The sequence below is a fragment of the Ipomoea nil genome, unplaced genomic scaffold (assembly GCF_001879475.1).
Source record: "Ipomoea nil cultivar Tokyo-kokei standard unplaced genomic scaffold, Asagao_1.1 scaffold0211, whole genome shotgun sequence".
NCBI classification, from domain to species: domain Eukaryota; kingdom Viridiplantae; phylum Streptophyta; class Magnoliopsida; order Solanales; family Convolvulaceae; genus Ipomoea; species Ipomoea nil.
The window spans coordinates 17501-44899 of NW_017616639.1; the positions used below are offsets into that span (position 1 = coordinate 17501).

Here is a 27399-nt window from a genome sequence, read left to right on the forward strand (position 1 = left end):
TGTAGATGATATTTTAATATATAGTAATACTCTAAAAGATCATGTAGAACATTTGAATGAATTTATTAAAACTGTTAGAAAACATGGAATCTTATTATCTGAAAAGAAATCTGAAATATTTAAAAATAAAATTGAATATTTAGGACATATAATTTCAGAAGAAGGATTACAACTACAAGAACACATTGTAACAAAAATAAAAGATTTTAAAGAAAAAATAGATAATAAAAAAGAAGTACAACAATTCTTAGGAATAGTAAATTATGCATCAGACTATATTAAAGATTTACCAACACTTAGAAAACCCTTACAAAGTTTAATTAAAAAATCTAATATATTTGACTGGAAAGAAGAACATACTAATGCTATTAAAAGAATAAAAGAAAAAGTAGAATCTTTACCAAAATTGAGATTACCAGAAAAAGATGATCAATTAGAATTATATACAGATGCTAGTGACATAGGATGGGGAGCAGTATTAGTAGCTTATACTAAAGAAGATATAGACAAAGAAAAATCTTTAATATGTGGATATGGATCAGGAACATGGAAACCTAATGAACAAAATTATCATATAAATGAGAAAGAGGTATTAGCAGTAAAATTAGGAATAAAAAGATTTCATTATCATTTACTACCAGTAAAATTTGTAGTAAGAACAGATAATACTCAAGTGATAGCCTTTATTATGAATAAAATAGATCCTTTGCCAGAATTAAATAGAAGAAGATATTGGCAATCTTTCTTTTGTTATTATGATTTTACTATTAAACCTATATCTGGATCTAAAAAAGTTTTAGCTGATTTTTTGAGCAGGTACAAAAATGACAAGTAGTAAAAGTTTCAATGAAAAAATGAAGAAAGCTATAGCAGAAATCACTGAAAAACATGAACAAATCTTAAAAACTTTAGCAGAATGTGGAGAACTTATTAAAATATTAAAAGAACATAAGGAAGAACCTGTTATTAACTCACCTGTAAAAACTGTATTAGAACCCTTAAAATCCTTCTTATCAAAATTAATTAACCAATCAGAATCATCCACCACTACAAAAATCCCTTTTACTATAGCAAACAAAATTAAGTATCCCTCACAAGTAATAGAAGTCTATGATGTAATAAATAAATTTTATGAATATAAGTCTAATGATACTATATTAAGAGTAGGAAAGTTAACAAAATATCCTAGGTTTTTATGCACTGAAGAGGCAAACCCTAAAGCAGTATATAAACTATTTACTTATGGATTTATAGATAAAATAATAGTAAATGAAGAAATGTATAATATTAGCAAATTACCAACTATAATAGGGGATTCACTTTTGAAAATGATGGAAACATATGGAAGTGGAACATTTGGAATATAATTTTTTGATGCATCTACCGACTTCTTAGGAAAACCCATAGTAATATGCCAATTATTTAAAATAAGAAGAAATACTACCATAGAAGGAGATAATACTAGTCTAAATATGAAAATCCCTTGCACCTTAGAAAATTTTCAGGAATGGATGAGTCAAAAAAGGGCCTGGGGAATATTAACTCTAAAATCAAGAATTGAAGATATGTTAAGACATAAAAGAACCAGTGTAATAGGACATACTAAAGGAGGAGAAGTGGAAGAAATAATAACCTTATATTATAATAATTTTGACATGATAACCAGTGATCCAACTGACCTATTAGAAATGCATAATAAATTAATAAACTTAAAACATCAGCATGATCTAGCTACTATTGAGTTCTATACAACTGTCATCGAGCAGAGGAAAAAACAAAATAATATCAAGGCAGGTCCGAGCTCTGAAGATCCCTTCTGAAGGAGCTGAAGATGTATTATCTTACCTGATGTAATAACGGGTGTATTGTCAAGTATTATTATCAACTGGCCCAATGTAGCCTAAAAAACTACAGTAAGCCAACGGCTCTCAGCCCAGTGGGCGTACTAACAAATTATTATCAAAATATTATCATGGTTCTCTGGCCCAAGTGGCGTATTACGGTTCAAAGTATTATGGTTTTCTGGCCCAAGCGGCGTATTATCAAGAATTTTCTGGTCCAAGGGACGTATCAGCAAAATAATATCAGAAATATTAAATCTGTATTATCCAAGTTATTACTGGTGGAAACTCAATATCAGCAAGTATTAAAGGAAGGAATCTCAAGAAAAAAAAAAATGATCAGCCAAAATCAAGTTGCAAAATTTTATCAAATAAAGATCAGGAAGAAATGCCTTATCAGCAAAGAAGGAAGAAGACAAAAATGCTATAAGACAAAATGTAAGGAGAAAGAGATAAAGACACCTTAGTAGTTATCTTATTATTGTACTAGTGTGTACCTAGTTTGAAATATTTACATGTAGTAGTTATCTTATTATTGTACTAGTGTGTACCTAGTTTGAAACTTTTGATGTAGTAGTTATGTTATTGTACCTAGCTTGAAGACTTTTCTTGTAAGAGTTATCACTTAGGAGTTGTAAAATATTTGTAAGTTTCCTACCGAGGTTTTCTATATTTTCCATCTCATGTTGTTATTTTACAACTCCTAAGTGATAACTCTTACAAGAAAAGTCTTCAAGCTAGGTACAATAACATAACTACTACATCAAAAGTTTCAAACTAGGTACACACTAGTACAATAATAAGATAACTACTACATGTAAATATTTCAAACTAGGTACACACTAGTACAATAATAAGATAACTACTAAGGTGTCTTTATCTCTTTCTCCTTACATTTTGTGTTCTAGCATTTTTGTCTTCTTCCTTCTTTGCTGATAAGGATTATCTGAAGAAAAGAACTCAACTGATGACTTATCTGATCTCCAACTTTTCTGATACTTTTATTAAACAAAGAGGCTCCTTATATAGAAAACCTCGGTAGGAAACTTACAAATATTTTACAACTCCTAAGTGATAACTCTTACAAGAAAAGTCTTCAAGCTAGGTACAATAACATAACTACAAAGGCAACGAAAATAGTCCCCGACAACGGTCTACGTCGACTTCGATAAAGAACAAATTCCGGCGACCTGCAACAGACAGAAAAGAACTCCAGCGACCTTCGGCGAGAGGCTGAGTAGCGTCGACCTCCAAGCAGCAGAGAAGCATAGACGAGCAGAAGACAACTTCTGGACTCCGACGGGCAGCATTCCGACGACCTCTAGACTCAGGCAATTTTGACGGTAAAACTCCGGCTACTTTTGCAAAAGCAAAAAAAAAAAAAAAAAAAAAAAAAGCTCCGCTCCCCGGTGTTTGTTCCATTCTCGTTTGACGGCGGCAGTTCGAAGGCGGTCCACGCCCCTGCGGTACCGCGCTCCGGTGGTTGTTCTACGAGACGGATAATTGCCCTTTGGTTTTGCTGTTCCAGATCGCTACTTGATTTCCTGTTATTTCCTACTTGCTCTTCTTGGTCCTGCAAATAAAATATACATAGAGGAAGATGAAATATAAAGTATACATAGAGGAAGATGAAATATAAAGTTTTACCTAGTTAGAAAGTCAGACTTTGGATTGCTTCTCCTCACTTCCCTGTTCGTGATTATGGTGTGAGTTTATAAGTGTGGTTAGACTCCTATTTATAGTGCATCGTAAAGGAGTTGTAGTTGGAGTTGGGCGCTACAAATGTGATTGGGATAAAATTTTTGAAACTGAAACAGGTTTGCTGCTACAATCACGTATGAAATAGTGTGAGCTTGACTGGAGTTAGGATTTACGTGCAGCACCGTAGTTTGAGCTTTGGGGCAAATTATTGTATGGACCATGGTCTACAAAGTGTTACGTGGACCATAACAAAAAGTACATTTTTAATACACTAAATGTATATTATTTTTGTACTGAATGTACATTATACAATATAATATATACTTAGTACAAAAATAATGTACATTCCCTGTATATAATGTACATTATTTTTGTACTGAATGTACATTATTCTTGTACTGAATGTACATTATTTTTACAATATACAAAATATGATCCACACAATTTGTATGAACCATGGTCCACACAATAATGATTGTGACTTGAGTTGATGGGCTTAGAATGTTAAATGGGTCAATGGATATTAAGATTAATGTCCAACATAGCAGAAGCTTGGCAATTTATATCCTACACCACGGCGCGCGTTGCACTATGCACCCAGATGCAAAACGACGTCGTTTTAATTTAATTTATTTTTTTTGAAATTTCCCGCCCTAATGTATGGCAGTTATTTTTTCTTTTAAAAAAAATTCCTGTTCAAAAATGTACATAATGTTATACTAGAATACACATAATTGTATACATGAATGTACATAATTATATAACAAAATATACATACTCTTTTTAAAAGATAATACACATAATCTAACATAATACATAATAAACATAAACTTTTAACATAATACACATCAACTCTTAACATAATACACACAAATTTTCTGATTCGGATGTACATAATTGTATAAAAAGAATGTACATAATTGTATAAAAAATGTACATAACTGTATAAACAAATATACATAATTGTATGAACAAATATACATAATTGTGTGAACAAATATACATAATCACAGCAACTTCCCACCGCGCCTCCCAAAACGACCCCAAAACGACGTCGTTTTGGGAGGCGCGCGACGCACAGTGCTACGCGCGCCGTGGTGTAGGGTATAACGATTGCAGAAGCTTCATACCTTTGGGCTCATAGAATGTCACTAATGTCATCCTAAAATAACATTTGGGCTAATGGAATATTCAAGTGTATAATTGAGCTTGCGGAACTAGAATATATTGTGCCATTTTAATCTTTTGTGATTAAAATGATTTTGAGTTCATGAGACATCCAGGCAAACATTTGGGATCACGGAATTTAGATGACTACGATAAATTTAAAGGACCGTTGTTAAATTTCGAGACTTGCTCGCTCCAAGCATACCAAGTGGCGTGTCCCGGCAAGTCTCGAGGGGCAATTTGTAGACACAGAAAATTTGAACCCGACAAATGGATTGACAAAATTGTTATTGGGCCGATGTTGAGATTGTTATTGGGCCAATTTAATTAATTGGATCATAGAAATTAAATTAATTTAATTAGTCCAATTAAATTTGGTTTGAGCTATTGAATTAATTGATTAATTGGTCCAAGCCCATTTCATATTTGAATTATAATTATAATTTAAATATAATATTTATTTTATTATATTTGAATTAAATAATTATAATTTAATTTGAATTTGAATTTGATTATAGAATAATGAACTTAAACTTGGTTCTGAGCAAGGTTCATTTTCTAGAATAATTAATTAGTTAATTAATTAATTAAAATGAGAGTTTGTTGAGGGATTTTGGTTAGGCCTACAACTATAAATAGGGCCTTCATTTGACATTCCAAAACACAACTTGAAGACTTGAGGAGTTGAGAACATTTGAAGAGTTTGAAGGCATTGAAGAACGCTTGAAGATTTGAAGACGTCTTTTGAATATTTTGTAGGCAATTTGAATCCATTGCAGGGTTGATTGTTTCTAAATTTTTGACGTTCGTTGCTGAAAGTCACGCCACTTGAATCCCGGAGGCACGCGCCAATTGAATCCCGGAGGCACGCGCCAATTGAATCCTGGAGGCACGCGCCAATTGAATCTCGGAGGCACTTCAGTAGATAACGTTAGTGAAGAATCAGAAAGATTACACAGAGATTTTGTACCTGCACTTTGAATTATACAGACGCTGTACACGGAACACGAAATTTTGTGAATATATACAAAGTTTTTTTTTTTTTTTTTTTTGTGTGTTTACAAGAGCTATGGTCAAGGCACCGGCCAGTGTCGTTTAAATAGTGTTTAAATAGTCTATCTACTTTTATATTTATAAAGCTAGCTTTACCTTGTGTTTACTTTGTGCAATTGTGCTTTTGGATTTACTTTGTTAACATGTGCGGCTAAAGAGTTTGTGGGTTTGAGTTTATTTGATTCTATCTTTGACTGAAATGCTGAATACATAACGGGGGTTTTGCTTTGGAATTGCTAGGTTTTGAAGTGCGTTAGTTATTGTAGAGATGTCAACGAGGAGGGGCGGGGCCATCTCCCCCATCCCCCACCCCCGATTTTATACCTCATTCCCGATTCTCGTCCTTATCCCTGTCAGGAAAGGGAAAAATCTCCCCATCTCCATCCCAACAAGAATTATCCGAGAACAGAGAATCCCCTACTCGTTTTTAATTTATAAAAATATTAACATTTAAATTACATTTAAATAAATAATTCATATATATTCAACTTAATACTACTAAAATATATATGGCGAGGAGAGTACTCTCCATCCTATCCCTACTCCTGCCCCTGACGGAAAATTAAAAAAAATTCTCCCCATCTCCACTCCCGTTCCCCTATTTTTATCCTCATCCCCATCTCCGCCGAGACAAGTCGGAGAGTCAGCCGATTCACTGTTGGGGTGGATAGGAGTACAATTGACATCTCTAGTTAATTGTTTTGTTTGATCTTGTATATGATTGAGGCCTCGTTATATAATAAACTCTATGAATTTGTGTTGTTGCTATAAGAATAGAACACATTTTTTGTTACACTACACACACTCTTGTTCTTACTATGAGAATAGAAGATCAAAAGGATCAGAGCTTTTTGTGCTATGTGCTTGTTGTGCCAAACTACCAATATAATTGACTGGACTTGTCTTGAGAATAGAGTCTAAGGTTCGATTGGCTTACCAATTGCCTACAAGAATAGCATTTGTGTATGACTTGAGTCCACGTTATCATATGAATCCCGGTCCATGCTGTAACCATTGTTAAAAAAAAAAAAAAAAAAAAAAAAAAAAAAAAAAAAAAAAATGCCTAGCATATACGGAGTATTAGATAAAACAAAAACCTTGTTTTTTTTTTTTTTTTTTTTTTCCAAATTCATAACATTCTATTTGATACAAATTCATAAAACAAAAACTAAGACCCAAATTGCTCATACAAAATGATTTAAAACTTGTTGAAAGTGTATTTGATACACAAAATTATTGAATCTTGTTTTTCCTTGAGTTTTCTTACACCAAAAACCAATATTTTATAACACCACGGACTACTGTAATTCCATATTTAGATATGTGCACTCTGAGTTGTTTGGAGAATCGCTTGAATTGACTAGAATTTCATCATAATGATTTCTCATTGCTTGAAAGTTGAATTCATGTAGATCGGATTTGTACTCAAAAATATCATCATGGTCTTCAAGCATACTTACTACTGCAGACATGGATGGCCTTAGCACTGGCGAAGGATTAGTACAAAGCAAAGCCACTTTGATCATTCTGAGTGCCTCTTCTTTGTCAAAATCAGAACCCAATTTTGGATCAATTAGCTCCATTAGGTTCCCCTTTTTTTGAAGATCAAGTGCCTGAAAATTGTGCAATAAATACAACAAAACATAGGTCACTTAGTTTGTAAGGTCTACAATCAAAGAATTGAGTTTTGTAGTACTGATATATCTCACCCAATCAAGGATGCAAATAAATTTCTCTTCAGGATGATACTTCATGTTGCTCTTCCCTGCAACAATTTCTAGTGCCACTACACCGAAACTATAGACATCTGCTTTGTATGTTAAGTAACCCCACATTGCATATTCATGAGCCATGTATCCTCTATAGATAAGTAAAGAGTAATAGTTCATTTACTTGAAAGATTCAACATAGAGAAGTGTATAATGAAGTCAGAAGATTCAAAATTTGTCAAAACTCTTCAGAAGAGCAATAAACTTTTTAAAAATGAAGATGTTTATGCAGCCTACAATTACTTTCAACTATATGAAGAATTTGGAAATGCAAAATAAGAAAACTATACAAGATAACACTTACATTGTCCCTGCAACTCTTGTGCTAATATGTGTATTTCCATCATCGTTAAGTTTAGCAAGGCCAAAATCAGAAATTTTTGGATTGAGTTCTTTGTCAAGAAGCACATTGGTGGCTTTTATATCTCTATGAACAATCTTTATTGCTGATTCTTCATGCAGAAAAGCTAAACCTTTTGCAATACCGAGACAAATTCTTTGTCGAAAAGACCAGTCTATTTTCAGTTGACACTCTTCTGAACCTATAATTAACTGTTAACTCAAAACACTTATCTTTATCTCAATATAAAATAAACTAAACCATCTCTACTCTAGTAGCATATCTTACATATACATATAAAGAAAATTATTGTTATTATTTTGACTAGCTGGCAAATTAATTATGATTTCAGATTTACCGAAAAGAGCATGGGCAAGGCTATTGTTTTCCAAGTACTCGTACACCAGCAACAATTGCTTTCCCTCAACACAAGACCCATAAAGTTTCACAAGATTAGGATGTTGCAAACAAGAAATCATGCCTATTTCATTTAAAAATTCGCGATTTCCTTGACTTGATTTGGATGAGAGTTTTTTTACAGCAATAACTGTACCATCCAATAATGTACCCTATACACATAGAAAACATTTAATCCAAGATCACTAACATAAACATCTAAATAAGTCCAAAAGCAAAAATGTCAAGGCATGAATTAACAGATATTATGGATAATCATATTTCACTCTACCTTGTAGACAAGCCCAAAGCCACCTTCCCCAATCTTATTTGCAGCATCAAAATTATTTGTAGCGGCTTTAATTTGTGTGAAGGAAAACAGTCCTGTTCGTAGATCAAGATCTCGTAGTTCTGTACAAGAACAATAACTTTAAAGAAATTTCTAGAAAAAGAAAGAATGAGTAGTTTTGGGTTGAACAAATTGTCACAACGTCCAAGTTTCCTATACAAAATTAGAAAGTAATTAAAATTAAATGCATATATTACCCTTTCTAGTTGAGGTCATGTTTCTTATCAAGATCTTCCACCAAGCAAAATAGAGAAATGTGGAAGTAAGAATCAAAGAAAAAATTACTGAACCAACTATGATTGAAGTCTTTCGCTTTTTGGGAGGCTTGGAATCTACAGAATTAGCTAGAAAGTAACAAAAATATTAATAAAAACCTAAATATATAAATATGTGCTATTAATTAAAAATATGCAATCCATAACTAATTTTACCAAATTCCACAGAAATGGCAGAGATTAAAGGTCCATATGTTCCTCTACTTGGGGCTGCTGTTGTTCCTTTCCCCGCATACTCAAAACACACCTCTAGAGTTTTATCTCTCACAATTGTTTGGAATTCTTTAACCAAGGCTTTATCAACTCCTTGTGCTTCGCTTTTAATTTCAAAATCCTTTAGTTTCACTTCACCCTGCAGTAAATAAAATCACTATAGTCAATTGCACATCATTTAATCATTGAAGTCATTCGTTTAAATTAAAATTCTTAGTTAACCTGTATATAAACATTAAATATGCGTCTTCCAAGACTTTGAAAAGATCTATTATCTCTAATTACTATCTCTGCAAAATGAAGTTTTACAGTATAGTTTCCATTTGCCAAACAGCGCCCATAATACGTTAGAGATAAAGGAGACAAACGAGCAGTCTTGTAGATTTCAGAAACGTCTTTTCCATTGACGACTGATATATTTGTTGTTGTATAGTCATTTAGTGATATATTTTTATCCCAAAAAATCCCTGTACGACTGGTTACCCAGTTCTCTCTAGTGGGAACAAATGTTGCGAAGCTTGTGCTATCTACATCTGCGTCATATGTAGTGTCACCAATCAAAACATTGCCCCCACCACAATTGATGTGAAATGAATACCAATCTGCAGAAAAATGAACTAGACATTAGTCATACAATGATAAACATAAAATGGCTACTGCTTGTCAAATGCAAATGACACATGGTGCAAGTATATATTGTGATATGATAAGCAGTGCTTACCCTTCGAACATTGCTGAAAACACTTTGCAGCATCTCTATACAAAGCCAAAATGGAGCTCAAGTAAGAAAACCTTTGGGGACTATATTACATTAAGAGTGTTAATGGGGTGTTTAATATATAGTTGGTAGCTTATTTGGTTAGTGGGTTTGACTAGTTGATAGCAATAGTTGATTGTAGAAAGATGTTTGGTAAGTTAGTTGTTAGATGATTCCTGATTACGTTCAAAATGACTTTCTCAAAAAACTAATCCAAAAAACGGTTTTGAGTAGTTTTTTGAATTTTAGCGTTTTGGAGCAATAAATTGTTACAAAAATTTAATTAATCAAACACTCATATTGGTTGTTTAACCAAGTCAAACCGTTAGTAGCGGTCAAACAAGTAAAAATTGACTGATAAGCTAACTAGGTTACCAAATCAGACCTTTAGTGTTTTGAAGCAATAAGCTGTTGCAAAAAGTTAATTAATCAAACATTTATATTAATGGTTTAACCAAGCTAGTCAAGCAGTTAATAGTGATCTAACAAGCCAAAATTGATTGATAAGTTAATTATGTTACCAAATATGACCAATAACTTTTTCAAAAGATGTTAGAACTTACGAACTTTCTCCTCCCTTGTAGCTTTTGAACAAGTTTCTGACAGAACATGAGAAAGTCAGCTAAAATGATCCATGTCCGAAGGAACACTTGAAAGAGTAGATGTATAAAAGGGACAAAATCTTACATGTTTTCCCGACAATTTGGTGGCATTGAGCTTTCATCAAAATTATTGTAGGAAAGATCTATGTTCACTGCTGAAAATCTTTGATTTTCTGACCACCTAAAAAAATGGTCGAAAAGTAACATTTATCAATTTTTAGTCGAATGGGAAAAGAGGTCATAAATTCCGACCACCTTACTTAGTGGTCAGAAATATCGACCACAAAGTAAAGGTGGTCGAAAAAAAAATTCAAATTTGAACTGAGTTGAGAATTTTCGCCAATCTTTCTAGTAGCTAATTTTCTGACCATTTTACGAAATTTGATGCAATTTCCGACGACCTTTTCGGTGGTCGGAAATAGCAACAAAGGTTTTTCCGGATACTAAAAGTTGTCGGAACAAGGGCTTCCGACTTGATTTAAGATCACTTTCAGGTAGTCAGAAATTCCTTAATTTCCAGCCGTGGTTAGTGTAGACCAACTTTTAAAATATGTTAGAGAATAGTTTAAAACTCATATATAAACCATTCATCTATTGTATAAGACTGAACTTACAATGTGGAAGTTTGATTTAGAACCCATGGAGGTATTTTCCCAGTAAGGTTGTTGTTCGTTAGAAACCTAAGAACATCCATATAGCAAAAATTCAATTTAGTAAGGTGTTACCATTCAAGTGAGTAATGTATTATATAAATATAAACATGAATTAATATTTTTAAATGATATTATATATTATTTTTCAGTGTATTGTATAATATAAATATGAATTAATACTTTAGTGTAACAAAATTAGTACAAGCTATGATTATGATTAAAATACTAAAACATTATTATCCATCAAATCATATTATATATAAATTAAAATTTATATATTTTTTTCTAATTATAAAACATAGTACGTAATGTTAAATAAATATCTTCTTGCGGAAATAACATTTTTACACCTGAATTGTTTTAGGTTTGAAAATTTGGTCCTTACTTTTCAAAACAAATTTAATTAGTCCCTTAATTGTTTATTATGTTGCACTTTTAGTATCTTTGTTGTATAAGACAATTTTCACTTTAGTTTTCGATTATTAAAATTTTCAAATTTGATACCACGACTTTTAAATACTTGTCACATTTGGTACATCCAACCTAAATTTCAGCTACCGATGACAAAATTTTATGCAAGTGAATTATCTTAAGGTGAAATTATCACTTTTTAATACTTTTTTCTTGAAATTATTTTTAAGATAATTTTTTTTGTTAACCTTATTTTTAGAAAAAGGACAATTTTATTCACTACAAAATTATCTTAAGTTTAAGAAAAAAGTAATTGAAAATGACAAATTTAGCCATAAAATAATTCATTTGCTTGAAATTTTGTCACCAATAGCTAGAATTTAGGCTCGAAAGACCAAATGTGACAATGATTTAAAAGTTGTGAGATTAAATCTAAAAATTTTAATAGTTATGGACCAAATGTGAAAATGGTCTCATACTCGTTAGACCAAAAATAACTTAGCAAAATCTTTAACATCAAAATTGATTTGTTACTCACAAAAACTTCACGTTGTTAGGAAGCCCTTGAAGACTTTGAAGACCTTGAAGACCACTAATCCCTCCTTCGAGATGATTAAAGCTCAAATCTCTGCAAACTCAATATAATAAAAAACAGTAAATTAAAGCAACCGTAAGCTAATATGATATTAACAAGTTGAGGAAGCAGAAAATGGAATTTTAGTCCTCTAATAAAGAAAAGAACAGAATTACAGAAACGAAAATTTTCTGAAATAATTACACTGGATAATTTATTTATTGACATGATTTGTTAGTACAAAATAAACAATTTCCCCACACAAATTAAATAGTCCAGAAATTTAGTTACTGACAATATTTGCAAGTTTGCCATAGCACGCAAATCAGGTAAATTCCCAGAAATGTTGCACCTACTCAACATCCTGCACCAAAAATTATTTTTTGCATAAATAATATGAAACTTAAGTTCATATTTTGGAAATTAAAGAAAATGGGATACTCACAACTTTCTAATGTTTATCATGTTATTTATTGTAGGAAAACTCGAGACACCTCCATTTAGGTCACTGATTCTATTGCAGGTTTGTGTTATTGACAATCATATAATAATCAGAACTTGAGTATTAATTAATTTATATTGTAATGGAAATCAATCTCAACTCACAGTTCTGTCAAGCCTGACGGTATAAATTCGTTTTCAGGTATGGGTCCTTCAAAACCACTTGCTTGAAGCTCTCTGCCAATCATATATTATGCTAGCATGTCAATAACAAATAAATGATTTCATCAATTTCTAAGTGTTAGAGTTGAATGCTTACAGTCGTTGAAGGTTTGTTAAAGATCGAAAGCTAGGCAGTTTCCCAGTGAAGTTATTACTGTTCAGCCTGCTGCATTATATTGATTTCCCCAAGACACAATGACAAGTAGTAAACAAAAAGTATAGAATGAAGAAATGACGAATTAAGCTAAGGATTGGAGTTGCAGCATAAATTAGGAATATGTATATGCATGCACTTACAGATCTTTCAAATTTGTGAGATTAGTAAGTACTTGTTTTGGCAATTCACCCGTGAGATAATTACCACTAAGAATGCTACGGATCAGAGAACAAAAATAGAGAAAACGTCAAACAAGTGATAACGTACCAAAATTATATATATATATATATATATATATATATATATATATATATATATATATATATATATATATATATATATAGAGTAAGGTTCAAGTGCGGCGGTATCTTACGGTGCGGCAGTGCGGCATCACCAATAGTTTAACAAATATACACCATCAACGTTAGGAAAATATACCACAAAAACACACAAATTAAATTAAGTGCGCATCACCAAAAACACACCATTAGATGTGAGCAAAAACACTATACAGTGTTGGGAAATACACCATTGAGGGTGTTGAGTTATATGGTATTTATTTTTGGATCTGTTGTGTATTTTTTGGTGTTTTATTGCATTTGATTGTGATGTGTTTCCCTTACATGGGTGATGCATGTTGTTAACACTGTTAGTGTGTTCTGAAATTCCGTCTCACCACTGCACCTAAAGCCCTCGTCGCATTTGAACTTTTTTCTATATATATATATATTCAGCTAGTAGTTAAATTAAGAGAAGGATTATATTCTTACAGATTCTGTAAGTTGGTAAGATTCCCAAGCTCTAGTGGAACGGTTCCATTGAACATATTGTTTTCCAAGCTTCTGAAAATTCGATCATTTGTTGCGTTGTTAGGACAAAGTCCAAACATTTAATTAAATTAGTTCCTCATAAAAAGTTGTACTATATGTGTGAGATAGGGAACATACAATTGTTGAAGAGTTGTTATATTTCCCAAGTATGTTGGAATTGGCCCCGACAATCGATTCACACCAACAATGCTGCAAACTTTCACTTCTTTAGCATGGATATATGACAAGCAGATATATAGCTTAGGTTATAATATATACACAATACAACTTACATAGCTACCAATTTGGTAGAAGCCCATTCAAGGGGAATTGTACCACTTAAATAGTTGCGGGCGAGATCACTGCATGCAGTACGTAAACAATATAGTACAACAGATTATTAATGCATAAACGTAGAAAGTGTAGATTGGTACATTATCTTGATAAAGGTTAAGTTCGCCAAGGAAGGAGGAAGGACACCTTGCAGATCCTGTCCCCTTAAAAGTCTGTTTACAAAAAAAAAAAATAATAATAATAGAGACTATTAAGGATCATGTTCTCAGAATCTATTTTTGAGCACTTACCTGATATTTCTTCCATCTCATTTGATGTGTCTGATTCGATTAACTAGCTTTCAGTGAAGTTATTTTCCATTCAAATTTTTCATAATATTAAGTTTTGTATTAGATGATGATGAGAGAGTTGGATAGAAGGAAGAGCTTAGCTTACATGCTTTGCACATGGCAAATACCAGCAGGGAAACTACAATCACAAGTGAGGGAATTATTGTACAGAGGCATATCTTCCCTATATGGTGTCATCCAATTTGAGTTGTTGTCACAAGGATTTAGACTAAAATTCCAATCCTCCTTGCCCAGTTCTTTAGCTATTTCCCTAAGTGCATCGACTGCCATATATATATACATACATGAAACAAAATTAATAAATACTATGTAATTTGCATGTAATGACGATAGAAAATTCATAATCACTAAAGAAAACAACAGAGTGAGAAAGAGATGATCGAGGCTCACTTTCATCTTCAGGAAGATACCCACTCTGCGCTTCAAGAAATATGGGAAAGAAGGATAATATAATTGGTATGAGGATTATAGACATCGCTGAGTTCTAGCTGGGGAAGATAATTAAGCTGCAATGATTGTGTTATTTAATACATTTGTTGTGCATATATATAATAAATAGAGATAGAGTAATGATTGAAAGAATTGAAGGAAACAGCAATTGACCATGAGTCAATGAGCCCTGTGCAAGTGGACCCAGAAATCATTACAATCAGACAATCAGCTAATGTTATAATCCAATTACCTGCATGGGCAGCTCAACTGGTCACAGAGGTGAAACTTTGGAAGAATGACTAGGGATCGAGTTTCACCACTGGCAGTGTGGGAGCTACCTCTCAAAGTGAGGGGGGTTCTTTGTGCGCAGTGAGCAGAGGTCTAGTCTCTGTGGTTCATGTTCAGTTGAGTTACCATGATTTACATCCTTCAGCCTTTTTGGAAGAATGTTATAAGCCAAGTAGTCAAACTCATCTACTAATCCAATCAACATAACAAACATCTATTTACCAAATACTCCCTTAGTGATTCTTGTGCCATTATTATATAGAAGTAGTAATTATATTTAGTCTCATGATGATATAACATATTTTAAAAAACAAAAATGTCACCGTGATTTACATTCTCCCAAATGCTCTGTCGTGTCGAGGTGTGGGGGGCCAATAGGATTAGGGATTCAACCTTTTGGAAGAAGTTCAATTGTCTTTATTGTATATGTGTTGTGTATATAAATGTGTCTTAATTAGGAAGTGGCTGGAGATTAAGATTATTATGAAATACCAGACTTGAGCTTAAGCTTAACTAAGTTAATTTCATGCCCTTAATTATATATATTAAGTGATAAGGGAAATTCACATCCATTATCTGATAGTGTGTATTAAGTAATCACAAGAAGGTAAACCAACTTATGTTGCATATAGTTAAATTGGCTTAAATTAAGAAGGTCAATAAATAAATATTTTATATTCCTAGGTAAATTTCTTGGAATATAATTTTAGATGAATATGACTCCAAGTTTTCCAAGTAAATTTCTTGGAATATAATTTTAGATGAATATGGCTGCAAGTCAACAAATCAATAATTCATTGTATCCAACCTTTCTTTACTTTCCAATAACCAATAATACATTTCAATCTGCATGCCAGACGTGCAGTGCATGAACAGTGAAATTAAAGTAATTTGGACTATAATTACTTCCCATCTTATTCCCAGGGGCGGAGCTACATACCGTGGGTCAGCTGCCCCCACTCGCACCCCGCATATATTATGACTTTAATTTAGGAAAGGTCCAAGGTTTGATTCTTATTGCAGATTTTTATAATTTTTTGGTCTTTTAAAAATATTAATAGTGATATTTTTAGTTTTATTATAATATGTGTAAACATTGTTTTATATTAATATTGAGATGTATAATTTATAATGTGTTTTCTATTTGAATCATTTTATCAAACTAATTATGTTTCATATTTTGGTATAAGTACCAGGACTATGTGGTCTAATGGTATCCGGGTTAGATTTCCATTTGGAAGATTATGAGTTCGAGCCTCAGTGGAGGCGTTATTGGTTCTTTGTGTTTCAGTAGGTTGAGAAAGTATATGAACAGATCTTACAATGTAATAGAGTCAGTAACATTAAAAAAAAATATTTTGGTAAGTTTTGATGTATATCGATTTTTCACTCATATCTAATAATATTTATGACTATGATGTTAAGTGTTTTTTTTTTTTCAAACTATCTCTTTTGTATTAATCTTTCGCCCCCACTAAAAAAAAATTCTAGTTCCGTCTGTGCGAGACTCCGAAAAAAACTAACTTGCTAGATGCGAAATTAGAAGTTTTCTTTAGAGAATTAGGAGTCAAGTATCAAAGTTTAATTTGTTACCACTAATTTTGATGGATGAAAATTAGTTTCATTTTTTTTTTTTTTGGGTGAAAACCTGCTACAATTATCTAAAGGTATGCATAGAAAAGATTATATATGATGAATTTAATTGGTAAAGTGTTAGTGAAAAATGAACTTGTGAGTTTTAAATATGATGCCGGCCACACGCCCCACACCTACGTACAACGTAGTAGGCCACCCCTTGTAAATTCCATAATGTAGTGGTTGGAATGGATTTTTCCCACGGCATTTTCCATGTTTGAATGTTACGCGCGAGGCAGCAAATTAATGTCTAAAGGTGGTCTCCCCAAGATACTTCCTTGTAATGAAATAGCAAATAATTTTGAATTTGGAGATCTCAATTAAGTATGAAATAATGACAAATTAAGAACCAAAAAAAGGTGTGAAAAGCCCAAATCTAAGACGTGTGGAAAAACCAAGTCTAAGACATAATGTGGAAACCGATATATGGTCCTAAAAATCTCCTGTTTCGTAGGTAGAATATACATAAACTCTTAACAACATACACATAATCTTAACATAATACATAATATACATAAATTCTTAACAACATATTACACATAATCTTAACATAATATAATAATAACATACATAAACTCTTAACATAATATACATAAACTCTTAACATAATATACATACACTTTTAAGCTGCACAATGCATTGTGCACCTTGGTGTACGATATAATTTACCTGTGGAAAGACCAAGGGCCATGCTGCATAAGTCTTACTGTACTCTTCGTTGGTATAGTCCTTAATATTGAAGTTCCTACCCTGGAGGATATGGTTGAGTGGAAGGGACTCATCCATCCTTAAAAAATATTAAGGGTTCGATCCTTGGTTTTAGGAATGAAGCAGCCTTAAATCTCCAGGCCAGCTGTCCCACCCAAAAGAGGTGCCTACAATCAGCAAGGGAATTAGTCACTGTGTTCGACGGAGGAAACCCTGAGTATACCTAAAAAAATATTGAAGTTCCTAAAAATTAAAAAAAAATCAAAAGAAAAAAAAAAAAAGGAAAGCTTCTATTAATAACACATATGGTATTGTTCCATAAAGATATTTCAATATCATTTTCTAAAAACATAATAAGTGCGAATGAAAGTTATACCCTTTATTTATGTCCGTTTTTTCCGTTAAGTTTTTTTTATACATTATGCTATAAAGGTTGTACTTTATAATATTTTGGACAAACCTACCCCTACCGTTATAACTTCCGTTATCTTTTCCATTATTGTTACCATGCACATGCATCCACCATATATTTTCTTATCTTATTCAATAATAATAATAATAATATTTATACATTATAATTTGGAGTTATTTCCTACAATATAAATATCAAATGTATAAAAATGTTTACACTATTATTATTATTATTATTATTATTATTATTATTATTATTATTATTATTATTATTATTATTATTATTATTTAAATATAAAAAATCTTAACATAAAATAATAATATTGGGCACCTAATTTTTGCGCATCGCGCATAAGAAAATACTAGTAAAACATATAATTGGGAAAAGAGTTACATTGAGTATTGAAGTTTATATGAAAAAGTAATTACTTTAATTGGGAAAAGAGTTAGATTGAGTATTGAAGTTTATATGAAAAAGTAATTAGGTCATGAACTTTAAAAAGTTGTAATTAATAACATCAACTAGTCAATTTTGTGGATCTAGTCTCAATAGCCTATTATCTACCAATAATAACTGGTAATTAATGTTTCGGACTTCCGGTGACCAAATTCGGTCACCAGGGACTATTGAATAATGTTGAAAAAATCGCTAGGCGCCTGGGGACCGCCTAGGGCTCTTAGAGCGTCTAGGCGGGCGCCTAGAATGCCTAGGCAGGTGCCTAGGAGGCCAACCGCCTAGTGCCTAGGCGCGATTTTTGCAACACTGCTATTGAATGATTGTTAGCCGCTAGAACCCTAATTATCGGTAGATAGTCAACTATTATTAGATTTAGATGCACAAAAATAACAAGTTGATACTTTTAACTATAATAACTTTTTAAAATTTAAGAGTCTAATTGTTTTTATGTATAAATTAAAATTTAAAGTTGTATTTGATTTTTTTCCATATAATTTAATAAAAAACCATGCGAGGTAGCTAGTCTATTTGATTATTTTGATTTCTCTTATTTATTATAAATCTACTTTACAATGGTTTTTGTGTGTGTGCGCGCACACAAAATGGAGAAGACCTAAAGCCCCCGCTAAGTAATTCTCCAAGTAGTAGCCCCTTAGGCATCCACATGGAGAAGTTCCGTTAAGCAATATGGTGGAGCATTCAGAATAGTAGTCCCCCAATTGTTATTTTGTTCAAATTAGTGAAATCCTAATTATTGAAGGATCAAATTGGATATTAACTTTTAAAAAATGATCCCAAAAAATGATGATTAAATAGATAAAGCATAATTCTCATACCAAATAAATGACTGCCAAATTCTTTCTTAACCACAAAGAAATAAAAGGAAACACGAATTATAATCAAAGTTTTAATGTAAATGAAAGTGAAAACATATATATGCCCGCGGGTTGGGTCAAAGGGTCATGATTGTAGGCTCGTCCCCACCAAATCTAAGAAAAATTTTCTACGTTCTCCATGCATTCTTTTCATTGGGCAGCGTTTTAAGATTGTCGTAGACTTTAAACTCAACTTTTCTCAATTCAAATTACATTAATTAATTTCATTAGTTAAACAAGGAAGGCCAAGTCTACACCAAATTAGAAAAGAGAAATGAGGAGGAGATCTATAGAGCAAACTGCAAAAGGAGAGCAACATACAATACCCATCTCTATATTCATAATCTATACTCTATAAAAATTTAAATATCCCGCAATTTGAACTTGGGGCATGTAATCTGTAAGTCAGTTGGGACACATTCCATGATTTATTTCATCTATCAATCTCTAGGACATGAATGGTGTAGGGCTCTAAAGTTTGAGTTTCAAACTAATAAAAAAATTAATATAAAAGGGAATCGTGTTAGTACCATTTATTTATGTTCATATTCCTATACTTGTTGAGTTGTATATTATGTTATAAATATTGTATTACTACTTTTTATTGAACAAAATTGTCTTTACAGCGTTAAACTTCCATTTTTATATATTAACTACTTCCATAATTATATTTATTCATTTATTCTTCCAAAAGGCTGAACCCCAACCCTAATATATTTATTCATTTATCATTTTATTAAATGCTACTCCTTAATTTTTTTCTAGTATAGACATAATGTTCTCAAAATAAAAAATAAAAATAAAAATAAAAATAAAAATACTACAACAATTATTAATCATAACATGACTATTACCCAAATTATCAATTATATTTTTTAAAATAATATGAATTTTACGACCTTCTTAAAATTTATATACTATATTTTTATAAAATTTATTTTAATATAACTATAATTTTAACTCTAAGTGTACTAATATTTAACATTTATTTTGATGCATCATGCATCGTGTATAGAATCTATATCTATATCTATATCTATATCTATATCTATATCTATATATATATATATATATATATATATATATATATATATATAAAAGTAAAATCCTCCTAACAAATTTTCCCCCCAAAACTTTTGTAGTAAAACTTATTTGGTAAGTAAATGTCAAATGGAAATTAAATAAAATCTATTAATTGGTAATATTATATATGGTATTATATTCTATAATATAATTGATAATATTATTGTTCAAGTATAAAATAAAATTAAAATAATAACAATAACGACAACAACAACAACAACAACAACAACAACAACAACAATAATAATAATAATAATAATAATAATAATAATAATAATAATAATAATAATAATAATAATCCAAACAAAACTATATACAAAATAAAATTAAAATTAAAATTAAAAAAAAAAAAAAAGAAGAAGAAGACAAATGTGGCTCCCCTTAGTAAATGATGTGGGATCATTTTGATCCCACATTGAAAATGTTTGGAAAGAGGAGCTCTTGATCTCCTCTATATAAGAAGAACAATGCTCCTCTTACAACCATACAATTGCTTGCCCATCAATGTGGGCAAGTATTGAGAAGTCCAAAGGCTTTTTATAGTACTATTGACCCGACAAATTATGTTGTGGAATTGTGTCCACCTTGCAAAGTAGATATGGTTCAAAAATAGTTCATAATTATGAATATAATAATCAATATATAGTTCAAAAATTATGAACATATAGTTCTATAATTATGAACATAGTGTTGTGAACATAATTATGAACACATAGTTATCTAATTATGAATATAGAGATTCAATAATTGTGAATATGAAGTTCAAAAATTATGAATATATATCTTTATAATTATGAACATATAATTCAATAACTATGAACATAGAGTTCTGTAATTATGAATATAGAGTTCAATAATTATGAATATGAAGTTCAAAGATTATGAATATATAGCTTTATAATAATGAACTTATAGTTCAGTATTTATGAGCATAGAATTGTGTCCACCTTGCAAGGTGGATACGGTTCCACAACATAACTATTTGATTAACCCTGTTACATATAGTATCTGTTCATATAAACTTTCTCAACCTATTAAAATCCAACGTGTCAAATGGCTCTTATTTAAAAAAAAAAAAAAAAAAAAAAAAAAAAAAAAAAAACTTATCTTAATGGATTCTTAATTTTTTTAATTATTAGGGGTTTGGGAAAGATTAACCAAAAATGTATATGAGTTGTTTTAGTTTTTAGCAGTTTCGAGCAAATTGTTAAGTTATTAAATAATATTTTTGGTGTTTTGATAAAATATAAAATGTTAAACAGACGAATTTCTTAAAATTTTGACGAATTTGCCAAATAATCAAATTACAATAACAACAACAACAATAATAATAACAATAATAATCCAAACAAAACTATATACAAAATAAAATTAAAATTAAAATTAAAATTTAAAAAAAATAAAAATAAAAAAGGAGTCACGGGCTCCCTTTGTAAATGATTTTGAGATCATTTTTATCCCACACTGAAAATGTTTGAAAAGAGAGAGCTCCTTTATATAAGAGCAATGATCCCCTTACAAACATAATTTCTTGCCCATCAATGTGGGCAAGTATTGAGATGTCAAAAGGTTATTATTTAAAAAGCCTCAACTTTGTCTTCTTATTTTAGTTTTTATTTATTTATTATTTATTTATTTATTATTAATGGGGGTTGTGATAGATTAACACAAAATGTATGTGTTGTATTAGTTTTTAGCCATTTGGAGCAAATTACTGAGTTATTATATAATTTTTTTGGGGGTTTTGATTAATGTTAAAATGTTAAAATGACGAATTTGTTAAAATTTTGGCGAGTTTATCAATAATAATAATAATAATAATAATAATAATAATAATAATAATAATAATAATAATAATAGTAGTAGTAGTAGAAATCCAAAGAAAACGATATACAAAATAAAATTAAAACTAAAATAAATAAGAAGAAGACAAAAGGGTGCCACGAACTCCCCTTTGTAAATGATGTTGGATCATTTGATCCCACATTGAAAATGTTTAGAAATGAGCTCTAGAGCTCCTCTATATAAGCGCCCCAGCCGACGCCTGGCTGACGCCGACCACCCCGCGGCGTCCTGCCCCGGCCCAATAACCCCAGCCTACCTGGTCTTCAGCCCATACCTAATGTCCCCATCACATTTGATGTAGTAGCATGTATATGTAGGTATCTTCTTCTCTTATAATAATAAAAAAAAAATTAAAAACTATATTCAATGTTCTAATAAATGCGTCAATCTGCATGCCCAAACGTACATGAACAAAGAAACAAAAGAAAAGATGACTGTAACCAAACTACTACTTTCCAACCAACGAATTATTATTATTATTATTTTCTTTTTTACAAACTATCTCTTTTGTATTAATCTTTCATCCCCACTAAAAAAAAAAGAATTAAAAAAAGAAAATTCTGGATCCATCTATGTGCGAGACTCCGAAAAAATCTAACTAGCTAGAGGCGAAATTAGAAGTTTTCTTTAGAGAATTAGGAGTCAAGTATCAAAGTTTAATTTGTTACCACTAATTTTGATGGATCAAAATTAATTTCATTTTTTTTTTGGGGTGAAACCATAAAACCTGCTACAATTATCTGAAGGTATACATAGAAAAGATCATATATGACGAGTTCAATTGATAAAATATTAGCAAAAAATAAACTCGCAACTTTTAAATATGATGCCACACGCCCACACCTACGTACAACGTACTAGGTCGCCCCTTGTAAATTCCATAATGTAGTGGTTGGAATGGATGTTTCCCATGACATTTTTCACGTTTGAATGTTATGCGAGGCAGCAAATTAATGTCTAAAGGTGGTCTCCCCAAGATAGTGAAGATACTTCCTTGTAATGAAATAGCAAATAATTTTGAATTTGGAGATCTCAAGTATGAAAAAATGACAAATTAAGAACCAAAAAACGTGTGAAAAGCCCAAATTAAATCTAAGACGTGTGGAAAAACCAAGTCTAAGACATAATGTGGAAAGCAATTGATATATCGTGCGCCCCAAAAATCCTCTGTTTCGTATGTACATAACTGTATAGTAGAATATACATAAACTCTTAACATAATACACAAAATCTTAACATAATACATAATATACATATCACATACACTCTTAACATACATAATACACAAACTTTTAACATAACACAGATGAACTTTTAACATAATATACGTAAATTCTTAACATAATACACATAAACTCTTAACATAATACACATATACTTTGAGGGCGTACAATGCATTGTGCACCCTGGTGCGCGATATAATTTGCCTGTGGAAAGACCAAGGGCCATGCAGCATAAGTCTTACTATACTCTTGGTTGGTATAGTCTTCAATATTGAAGTTCCTAAAATTTTTTTTTTTTTAAAAAAAAGGAAAGGTTCTATTAATAGCACATATGGTATTGTTCCATAAAGATATTTCAATATCATTTTTAAAAAATATACTTGGGAAAAGAGTTAAAAGTATTGAACTTTATATGAAAAAGTAATTAGATCATGAACTTTAAAAAGTTGTAATTAAATATATCAACTAGTTTTTTTATGGATCTAGTCTCAATAGCCTATTATCTATCAATAATAACTGGTAATTAGTGTTCCGGTGAACAAATTCGGTCACCGGGGACTATTGAATAATTGTTGGTCGCTAGAACCCTAATTACCGGTAGATAGTCAACTATTATTAGGTTTAGATGCACAAAAATAACAAGTTGATATTTTTAACTATAATCACTTTTTATAATTTAAGAGTCTAATTGTTTTTATGTACAGTGGCGGACCCAGGATTTTTCTTCAACGGGGGCAAAGAAGCAAAGGGAAAATAAATTCAGAAATGTTCAAATACAAGGTTCAAATACAGATAAGATAGTTGAAATACAAAATACATTATAAATTACAATACAATATTTATGATGAACTACGGGATAATATTCCCCTATGCTTTTTCATATTTTGAAATCGTTGTAGAATTGCTTCATTTGAAACTTGATCAAAAATGTCATTTTAAACATACGGCACTAAGCAATCATTTAATAAATCATCGCTCATCTAGTTGCGTAAATATGTCTTGATTAACTTTTCCTTTTAGCCGGATCAGCTTCAAGTTCATCTATGTTAAATTCAATACGAGGCCTTGCACTTGACACTTCGGGACTAGCCTGACTAGATGAATCCTCAAAAGTTGCTTTTCTTTTAAAGAATTTTTCCATAACTGAACCAAATTTCCAACAAACGAATAATATATTAACATATAATTCATTATTCATGAGCTCATGACAAATTGACAACCAACATAAGCATTAATTTATCAAAGTGACCGAAGAGAGGAATGTAAGGTGAAGACAATGTGTTAAGTCTTTGAAGTGTAATAGGAAAGTAAAATTTTGATTAAAATATGGCAATTGTACAATTTTGGCCAAACTACCAAAATACACTCAATAACAGAAAGTGGTTATACAAATAACTTAAAAGCCTAAGTCAGCTATATTTCCATATAACTTAATGGCAAAAACTACCACTTTCCCTTTCATTCTCTAAAACTAAAATTGCCAGTGTACCACATTGTATAAAAGAGTTGAAATTCAATGAAGAATAACTAATTGCTAATAATGGGTCAGTTAATTGTTCTTACAGTATGGAAAAAAAAATATTATAGATTAGACTTTAGAGTTACATCAGTGTTCTTGTTTAATAATTAATAGTGTCAATGATCAGGATATACTTACTGAAGAAATTGATAGGTTATCTGGAAGGTCCAAGTAGAAGAATAACTTTGGAAGAAAAAAGTACCAAAAAAATTAAGAAGAAAAAAAGATAACTCCAAAAAAAAAAAAAAAAAAAAAAAAAAAAAAAAACAAAACAAAAAAACAAAACAAAACAAAAAACTAAAACAAAAGGGGCATAAACATGAACCCACTGCCACACAAATGATGCCATAACACTTTGAAGCTACAACAAAATTCATCACAACTGTTCAAATAGTGAAAATAAAAAATGGAGTAAAACCACCTTGCATCAAATGCTACTGTGTTGTTCCACTTCCACGTTACTAACTTTAATTTATACCGTATTTAGTTATTTACTTGTTGCCAGCTCTTTCATTGATTGTTAGGATGCCTGTAACACCCTCGATTTTTAGCATAATTTAAAACTTATGTGTAAAGACAAATCTAACCATTTCATTAAAAGCAAGCGGAAACTAACAGTCAAGTACGAGGGAGTTATGCCACATCTATCTAAGCTATAGATGCACAGGATAGAATCTAAAACCAAATCCAACATAAGTTAACAGTTCAACAAACTAAGGCTCACATGTCACAAATCTAACTACAGATAGGGAAAGCTACGCTAATCACGTCCTCATATAGTGCGCTCTCAACGATCTACTCATCACCTGAAAACATAAGGGGTAGCACCCGTTAGCGAATAATGCTAAGTAACCCACCAATACTCGTTGAGTACAATATAGTATAGATATATGAAAACCATTTGAGACTTTGGAATACATAGTATATAGTCTTTAAAACGAGGAATAGAGACATCATAAGACTCATCATAGATCACTCTCAAATAAAGACCAACATCAACGGTTACTCAATAAATCAATAAGAATTACAGAAGCAATCTTACTCATCAACAAGATACATCATACGATAATCAATCAAGGGATAACAATAATCATGCTCATAAGCAATAGAAAGTCAAGGATCACATTCAACGATACGTTTCAAGTACCAACTTCCAACCTTATGCCCAGTTCCAACCTTATGGCTACCCCCGACCTTATCTCAGTTCCAACCATTACCTCCTAGTGCTACCCTGTACACCGAGTCCAACATTTTCCCTCCTGGAGCCATTGCTCCCCGCCAAACTCCGCTAGCTTTTACCGCCGAACTCTTAGCACATGCAGTGCCATTCAATAATAAGTAATAATACTTATCAACACATGTGTGATAGTATCCCACCGATCAAATGAACAAAGCTCAGTAACAATACCACCAATCTCATAGTAACACATAGTCATTATCATAGAGGATTGAGGCTCATCGATAGCCCAATCAAGTATCAACAAACGTGTACAACATATGCACAAGATCATGTCAAGGAATTCAATCGATAGATTTCAATGAAAGACATGAATCAACAATCAAACAACGATAGACCTTAATCCAAAGGTTAACATGATTGGCAACACAAGTTGCCAATCCTCATTAGGAAACGCAGGAACAACACATACTAGCATCAACAACATCATAACTAGCATGTACATCAAAAGGATAAACATAACGGTTCAATCGAACATCAGCGACTTCGCATTAATCCAACGAATCACAAAGTTGGACCATATGGTTTAGGTTATTCTGGAGGAAAAGACAAGGTTGTAACAGTGTTTGTAAAAGCCTTGGGTCCTGACTCAGTCACTGGACCAGTTCATGATAGTCCAGAAACCAGTACAGCTCAACACCGTGTCACAGGTGCTCCAGGTAAAAAGGTAACCAAACTCAGGTATTATAATCCCATCTGTCATTATTGCAGGGTGCGATGACATACGAAACCAGAGTGTTTCTACTTCTACAAAGACCAAAGAGTTGAGAAATATACCCAAAAGTTCCTCACCCCGTTTGTTAAGCAAATCTGGGTAAGAAAGAGTGATTTCGTATGTCATGTTTCGTTTCACTCCACGAGCACAAACAGAGAAGAAAGATGGTACTTCGACAGTGGGTGTTCGCGTCACATGACGGGAAATAAAAGTTTTTTAAACAACATAAAGGGCAATACAGGAGAAGTCACGTTTGGTGATTGTGTTAAGGGTAAAATCACTGGAATTGGCACTTTAAATGTATCAGGGTTACCCAAACTGAAGCAAGTTTTTCTGGTAGAAGGACTTCATGCAAACCTTATAAGTATAAGTCAATTATGTGACCAAGAGTGGAAAGTCTGCTTCACAAGAGACAGTTGCAATGTCATAGACTATTAGAAAAATTGCATCATGGAAGGTAAACGTTCTTCTGATAACTGCTATATTCTTACTAACGACTCTATTTGTTATAGGTCTAGCATAAAAGAGTCCAAGTTGTGGCATAAAAAACTGGGTCACTTAAATTATCGCTCTCTTGATAAACTAATCAAAATTGAT

The 27399-nt window shown here is 31.6% G+C and overlaps 2 protein-coding genes and 1 long non-coding RNA gene across 4 annotated transcripts in view; 1 reads left to right on the plus strand and 2 right to left on the minus strand.

The window, feature by feature from the left end:
- The window catches only part of LOC109192395, a 22115-nt gene extending 3674 nt beyond the window's left edge, over positions 1 to 18441 (plus strand). Inside the window, exons 2-3 of the long non-coding RNA XR_002056093.1 lie at positions 39 to 43; positions 18375 to 18441. This is a non-coding gene — a long non-coding RNA (uncharacterized LOC109192395). The remainder of the gene's footprint in view (positions 1 to 38; positions 44 to 18374) is intronic.
- Positions 6930 to 27399, minus strand: part of LOC109192281 (probable leucine-rich repeat receptor-like serine/threonine-protein kinase At3g14840) — a 21066-nt gene continuing 596 nt past the window's right edge. Inside the window, exons 1-24 of one of the 2 annotated variants that reach the window (XM_019342858.1) lie at positions 14765 to 14870; positions 14460 to 14637; positions 14165 to 14236; positions 14024 to 14092; positions 13869 to 13940; positions 13692 to 13763; positions 13062 to 13136; positions 12862 to 12930; positions 12708 to 12779; positions 12547 to 12618; positions 12397 to 12465; positions 12066 to 12155; positions 11078 to 11143; positions 10549 to 10644; positions 10425 to 10460; positions 9826 to 9860; positions 9327 to 9706; positions 9048 to 9243; positions 8814 to 8960; positions 8560 to 8678; positions 8230 to 8440; positions 7836 to 8073; positions 7472 to 7622; positions 6930 to 7375 (exon numbers count right to left, since the gene is read on the minus strand). In XM_019342858.1, coding sequence (XP_019198403.1) covers positions 7061 to 7375; positions 7472 to 7622; positions 7836 to 8073; positions 8230 to 8440; positions 8560 to 8678; positions 8814 to 8960; positions 9048 to 9243; positions 9327 to 9706; positions 9826 to 9860; positions 10425 to 10460; positions 10549 to 10644; positions 11078 to 11143; positions 12066 to 12155; positions 12397 to 12465; positions 12547 to 12618; positions 12708 to 12779; positions 12862 to 12930; positions 13062 to 13136; positions 13692 to 13763; positions 13869 to 13940; positions 14024 to 14092; positions 14165 to 14236; positions 14460 to 14637; positions 14765 to 14849 — 2985 coding nt within the window. In that variant the 5' untranslated portion in view covers positions 14850 to 14870 and the 3' untranslated portion in view covers positions 6930 to 7060. Of the gene's footprint in view, positions 7376 to 7471; positions 7623 to 7835; positions 8074 to 8229; positions 8441 to 8559; positions 8679 to 8813; positions 8961 to 9047; positions 9244 to 9326; positions 9707 to 9825; positions 9861 to 10424; positions 10461 to 10548; positions 10645 to 11077; positions 11144 to 12065; positions 12156 to 12396; positions 12466 to 12546; positions 12619 to 12707; positions 12780 to 12861; positions 12931 to 13061; positions 13137 to 13691; positions 13764 to 13868; positions 13941 to 14023; positions 14093 to 14164; positions 14237 to 14459; positions 14638 to 14764; positions 14871 to 24687; positions 24697 to 27399 lie in introns of those variants that run through there. The other variant, XM_019342863.1, reaches the window with a different exon arrangement.
- LOC109192353 (scarecrow-like protein 8) overlaps positions 23699 to 27399 on the minus strand; it is a 23793-nt gene continuing 20092 nt past the window's right edge. Inside the window, exons 2-3 of the mRNA XM_019342952.1 lie at positions 26346 to 26349; positions 23699 to 23710 (exon numbers count right to left, since the gene is read on the minus strand). The gene's annotated coding sequence lies outside the window, so the exon portion shown is untranslated. The remainder of the gene's footprint in view (positions 23711 to 26345; positions 26350 to 27399) is intronic.